We start from the raw sequence: 6,459 nt of genomic DNA, 5'->3' as shown, positions 1-6,459 counted from the left end.
AGGGTGTAACAGAGGCATAATACTCCCTGGTGCTGCCTGGAACTAGGAAACTCAGAGAGACTGGGGACACGGATGACCACTCGGCCAACCAACTCTGAGACTTCAGCCTTCTGGCCTCCCTACCTCCACCCTTCAGTCAGCTTCGAGCCTTGAAAGGAAGTTCTGAATGCGGCTCCCTATCTAGTTCAGTTCAGGCTCTTTTTAAAACTGCTACCCACACTTTCTAGGAAGAAAACTCAGAGAAGCACATTCCTGTGGAACTCTACAGAACTGATCACACGAAGAGCTGCCAGTGAAGGTTGTCTCCTCAGTTCCCTCCACAATTCTCAGAAGATAGTGGTCAGAGTGTGGGTGTCACAGCTAGTTACTTCTCCTTCAGATTTCGGCAGTGAAAAAACCAACTACTCTACGTGGATAATGGCTTCTCCTTTTTTCATATTGAGCTGATCTAATTTTTTAAAAATAAAACCCACAAACATTTTTTCAGGTACTAGGCATGCCATACTTTTCCTTCTTTAGATACTTTATAAAATTATCTACCAGCTCACAAACATTAAAAACCAGGTACCTAGAGCACGAAAGTTAACCATAACCTGTCATAGCATGTTGAGGTATGGCCCCCAAATGCATCTGTTTACAAAGATAACCTTATTACTCTGTCACTGAAGTAACTTGTAGGACTGGCTGTTTAAAGGGTGAAGGGCATACACATACACACACATACACACACACACACACGCACGCTGAATGTCTAGCTATGAGCAAGCACACTCACAGCTCCTTTGCCATCTCTCTCAGAAGCCTTCCCAAGTATCCTCAAGTGCACTGTGAAGTTCTGGTACCCCATCACCGTGCACATTCTCAGACACTGTGTTGCCCATACTAAGGCAACACATCACAGAAGTTGGCAGCAATGCTATCGGCAAGAATTTGGCTTCAAAACTGAGTGATTCATCATACATCCTAGCGGTAGAAAAACAACACACCGCTATTTTAATCCCTTGGTGCGATCAAAAGCCCCAAACAGCAAAAATACATTTAAGCAAAAACCCAAACGTGCTTTATGTAACATTTTCAACATGTCACTTAGGAAATTACAGACCACTACTTACCTTATTTCAAAAATATTTATGACAATGACAAATCAAGTCTGAAGCTCACACACAGGAGGTAATGGAGCAAACTTCTACCAAGTCACGTATTAAAATTCTAAATTTAGGAAAATAATTTTCCGGTAAGTTTCCTGTAAATTTGCTTTACAGGATGAAAAATCCCTTCTAGTGTTTGAAGTTCCCCGCTTTCTACTGGCCTTCTCCTTTCCTCACAGGACTGTGGGTCAGCGTTTGGCTGTAGGGTGCGTGTGCTGTTGCCATAGCACAGCCACACAAGCCCGTGGGGGTCTGTGCGCAACATTCTTTTTCCCTTTCTCAAAGGCACCGGGGCACTGCTCTGTTGAACGAACACTGGACAAGTCTCCATCCCACCACCTTTACTTAGGAGAACATTGTTATGTGGGCAGCACCGGGACTGCATCCCTACTGAATCCTCCACATAAAGTAAAGCTATGACTTACTGTGATTTAAAGCAAACTTTCCCCAAAATGCCACTGTAGTTGCTCTGACCAAGTCCTGGGGCAGAAGAGGCAACACATCAAGACTCCACCCCCACCCCCGCCTCCCCCCGCATTCTCCTCTTGGAACCCCTACCTTTTCAAACACCTCTTCTTAAACAGGTCGAGGGTCCCAAGGCCTCCCGCCACAGTCCTCCCCTCTCCTAGAGCAGCGGCCGTGACCTTCGCCCCGCCGCCTGGTGCAGCCGCCGCCGCAGCCGCACTCACCTCTGCGCCCACTCGCCCCGCCAGCCCGCTCCGCGCGCCGTCCTCGCCCTCCTGCCGCAGCCGCTGCGGGGAAAGGGAAGGCGTCAAGTTCACCGCGCGGCGCCCCAGCGGCCGCACCGCACGGTGCGGGAGACAGCCCTGCCCCAGGCCGGCGCTCGGCGGACACCTAGGCGCGGGCCGACGGCCAGCGGGCGGGCGCGGGGCGGGGCCTGCCTTAAAGGTATAGGCGCCGCGCCTCCCGCCCGCGCCGAGGCGTTATTGTTCTCGGGAAAGCATCCAGGCCTCTCCGCCTGCATCCTGCCGTGGCCTCACGCACTCCGCCCCGGCGCGGGCCTCACCAGCCCACCGAGTCCCGGGTACCCGCGACCCTTCCCAGTCTCCGCAGGACTCACGCTGCCGCACCCGGGCTTTGCGGAGCCGCGTCCCCACCCCGCGGGTTAGAAACCCCAGTGCCCGGGGGCTTCCGCGAAGGGAAAGGAACTTTCCCGGTGGACCGTGCTCCGGGAATACATTAGACGTCGCTGCAGAGACGTCAGTGGTGGCAGGTGACCTCCGCGGAAAGGCCGGGGCGCTGGGAACCTGGCCGACGCGCTCCGCCCGAGGTACGGGAGCCCGGGTGCGGACTTGCAGCCCGGAAACCAAGGGCCTTCCAAAGCGCCTCTATCGAACTAGGGGAGGGGGAATCATTCTGCTTTCATAACAGCGATAAGGGTTCCACTTAGCTTATCAAGGTGAACGCTACCCCCATTTTCCTTCTTCCCATCCACAGCAGAAGTCACTGAAGCAGACTACTATCGAGGCCCGGAGAGGCGGTCCTGCTGCGGGTGTTTGCTGACTTTGTCCATCCTTTTAACTTTATCGTCTTTCTCTAAAGAAAATCTGTCTTGCCCTCTCTTTATTGCTAGTCTATCCTTCTTTCAAGATCAAAAGGTTTAGATCAAAGCCAAGATCAAACTCACGACTTTAAATAGAAGCAACTTTGCCATGAAGTATTTTACACAAAGAGGCGCTTCTTAATGGAGACATCTAAGTGGAAAACTGCATTATGGCCCATCATTCCCTAAGTACAACCAGACTGCTACCAAAATAAACATCTGCTCACGTGGTGGTGGTGGTGGTGGGGTTCTTAACCAGAAACACAAAAGAAAAACTGAACAACTAACTCTAGACCAGAACATAGATACATTAAACATCTTGTATCCTCGTATGAATACGCTGTGCATATTCATTTGCTAAATACTTGTACACATATTTATCTAGTCTTACATATATGTACAACCATCACAATTTTTTCCTACTCTACAGGGAGCACAGAAATAGTCACTGTTTGGGGAACCTTGGGAACACATAGAGATAAGCAGATGAAAAATTACAAATAATGGGTAATTCAAATCTATTTAATTTTAAACAGAAATAGTACTTTGAACTGTTCAAGTTTCCACCCTACTAATAATTCCAGAATCAATAGAAATCTAACCTGGTAGATGCTTCCTTTTACCCAGTGGAATTTTTTTCCTTGGTAGTTCACCACCCTTAGGAACTCTGACATGAACCACTCAACACTGATGCACTAAAGCAAGGTCCAGCTTAAATGGACCCTTCTTAGGCTCTTTGTTGACTTACAAAATTTTCCAGGCTATAGTCTTAGAAGAAACAAAATATTTCCCCCAATCTATTAATAGGAATAAAGATAACTATTGCAATCAGGTATTATACAGACATATGAAAATCTGCTATTGCCTGCATAGTCCTTGAAGGCGTTTTTTTTTTTTTGTTTTTTCAAACTTCTAATTGTCATTTGGCTGTCATCTCAAAAACATGAGATTGTTCTCAATTCTATGAACCCCACTGAGCTGCTGGTAAGATTTTAGAAACATCTGGAAACCCTCTGGTTCACCACTAACAGGGTCTCCTTTTCCCCCAGTGCCCAGCCCATGGAGAGCCCAATGGTTTCTGACTTAGGCTGAAATTTGTTGAATGTAGAGCCAAGGCTGAGATCCATTCACCTGCCACTGACATGTCCTCGTTTGTACCCTTGCCCCACCCTACAATCCATTCTCCACAGAGAAGCCAGAAGTAGGTTTCCAAGGGTAACTGCAATGATATCGCTTTGCTTTCCTGAAAATGCTGTACCTGCCTGGCTTATTCTTTTGTATTCTCCAGTTCTGAACTTAATGTCAGGTCTGAAAGGTCTCTGCTCGCCATCAAGTTCAAATGATGTCACCCCACTGTTCTAATACCATCCTGTTTGCAACCTTCACCAGTGATCGTCTTTATTTAGACTTCTATTTTTTATTAAGAGACTTTTAGAGTAGTTTTAAGTTTATAGAAAAAGTGAGCAGAAAGAACATTATTTTCATATCTTTAACCCCATAATTCTTCCTAATATTAACATTTTGCATTTGATAAGATGCAGTTATGGCACATGTGTTACAATGGAAGAACAGACGTTATGATTGAAGTCTGCACCTCCTGTTAGGGTTAACACAGGGTGGTACAATCATCGTGGCTATTTATTTTCAATTTTTTATTACATTTTGTTTGTGTATGTGTATGTGTGTATAGCTGAATGTGCACATGCATGCGTGTAAAGGTTGGAGGAAAACTTGTGGGAGTCACTTCTTTCCTTCCACCATGTGGGTTATGGGGACTGAACTTGGGTTGTCAGGCTTGGCAGCAGCACCTTTATCAAGTGAGCAATCTTGCCATCCTAATTTAAAATTTTTTTATTTATTTTTATTTTAGGTGTATGAGTGTTTTGCCTGCATGTATATAATTGCATCTATGTTGTACAAGGCATGCAGAGGCCAGAGAGGGTGTCAGTATTAGATTTCCCGGAACTAGCATTAAGGAGATTGTTAGCTGCCATGTGTGTGCTAGGAACCAATCCCAGGTCCTCTGGAAGAGCAACTGGTGCTCTTAACCACTCAGCCATCTCTCCAGCCCCCCTGTTGTTGTTGTTGTTTTTTTTTTCAAATGAACTGATTAAATAAATATCTGTTTCCCTACCTAGACTTTAAGCTTCTTAAGGAGGATATCCTGGGTTTTTTGTTGTTGTTCTTGGTTTCTCCAGTGACTAAGGATCATGGGCTAGCACACAGTAAATGCTCAGAAAATGCTTTTTAACTGAATGGGAGCTGAAAAGATGTCTCAGGGGGTAGGACAGCTGCTGTCAAGGCTGATGACTTGAGTTCAATCCTGCAGACCCACATGATAGATGGAGAGGACAAACACCCAGAGGTTTCCCCCCACTTCCAGGCTCACCATGGCATGTGCACCGCCCCACACACAATAAATAATAACATTTTAAAGTGAATAGAAGTAGAAAGGAACAAATGAATGCATGGCACAGAGTATTTCAAGGGAGGAGTCTAAAGAGGAATGCTTTTCTAATTAACTCCAATTTGTTTCACCGCTAGAATATTTTCATTTTTAAAGAGCATGGAATGGTGCATTTGGAAAAAGAGAGACAATAGTTACATTGCCAGGATAGTTCTAACATTGTTTGAAAATAAAAATAGAAAGCAAGAAAGGTTCCTATAAATTAATCATTTAAATTATATTCCAAAATGATGGTAAGAGCTGAAATTGATCAAGAATTAAAGATTATCACTGGAAAAAATAAGATTTTTTATTGTGTTCAAAACAACCTGAACATATTTCTCGCCTTCCTCATGGGCTCACTCCAATGACAGTAAGCAGCTTTTTAAAACAGGAATTTTGCAGTCAGGGACAAATAGTCTAACATCTTCCAGACTGTGGTAAAAGCACTTTCAAGCTATCTTTTGAAAACAGACTGTTTTCTATTCAAATTATATCTTTAAAGATGCCTCAGCTAGTTAGAGGCAAGTTTAGAAAGGAAGTTGTAAGAAACTTCCTTGTCAAAGCAGTTCATAAAAGGCAAAGTTCAGAGCCTCAGGAAAATGTCATTACTTTAAAATAAAAACACTGCTTTATGTAGAAAGTGGAAATGATCTTCAGAGAGAAAACCTTATTTCTGTTTTCTTCCTTCTGGATTTTTTTTTTTAGTGAAAGAGAAAGTTACTCCTTTTCCTGGACAAAGATGGTGATGTCATTTTAACATTGATACTGGTGGGCACTCTTTTCCTGCTTCTACTTGGTGGATGAAGAACACAGGAATGAGGAGAGGCTGGTCTTCCGAACCAAGGGAAGCCCCACAGGGTAAACAGGAGGAGCCCTTTAATTATCCCAACAGCCTCAGACCACAAATTACACTCCCCTGGGCAAAGCTTAGGGAAAACCATCCACAGAAAGAAGTCAAAGGACCTTTGGATACCAAACAAGGTAAAGGGTTCCAGAAGCTTCTGCTGGTTTCAGAAGGGTTATGTTACTAACATATATTCAGGGTAAACTAACAAGTAGGAATCACTGAGTTTGTGGTGCACACAAGCAACCAGCAGAACAAAATAAAACAAAAAGGTAGGTGAGTACACAGATCTGGAAGTAAGACTGAGGTTAGATTAAGTGGCAGTAATAAATCAGGATTAGGAACAATATCAAATGTTTATGGCTTTAAATTTTGTTCTACTGTTTTTAAATGTAGTATTCTTTCCAGTGTGTGGGGTGGGGGCCAGCTATGGGAGGGTGCCAGTGCGGAAGGG

At 44.7% G+C, this 6,459-nt stretch overlaps 1 protein-coding gene across 1 annotated transcript in view; it reads right to left on the bottom strand.

Annotated features, from left to right (window-relative positions):
• Positions 1 to 1,706: 1,706 nt before the first annotated feature.
• LOC103745978 (aminopeptidase O-like) overlaps positions 1,707 to 6,459 on the bottom strand; it is a gene marked incomplete at its 3' end in the record, with an annotated part of 51,629 nt that continues 46,876 nt past the window's right edge. Inside the window, exon 5 of the mRNA XM_017801932.2 lies at positions 1,707 to 1,900. Coding sequence (XP_017657421.1) covers positions 1,707 to 1,900 — 194 coding nt within the window. The remainder of the gene's footprint in view (positions 1,901 to 6,459) is intronic.

The sequence above is a fragment of the Nannospalax galili genome, unplaced genomic scaffold, assembly GCF_000622305.1.
Source record: "Nannospalax galili isolate Female #2095 unplaced genomic scaffold, S.galili_v1.0 scaffold4704, whole genome shotgun sequence".
Taxonomy (NCBI): domain Eukaryota; kingdom Metazoa; phylum Chordata; class Mammalia; order Rodentia; family Spalacidae; genus Nannospalax; species Nannospalax galili.
Note: the sequence above shows the minus strand (reverse complement) of the source record. Positions and strands in the feature narration are given on the sequence as shown.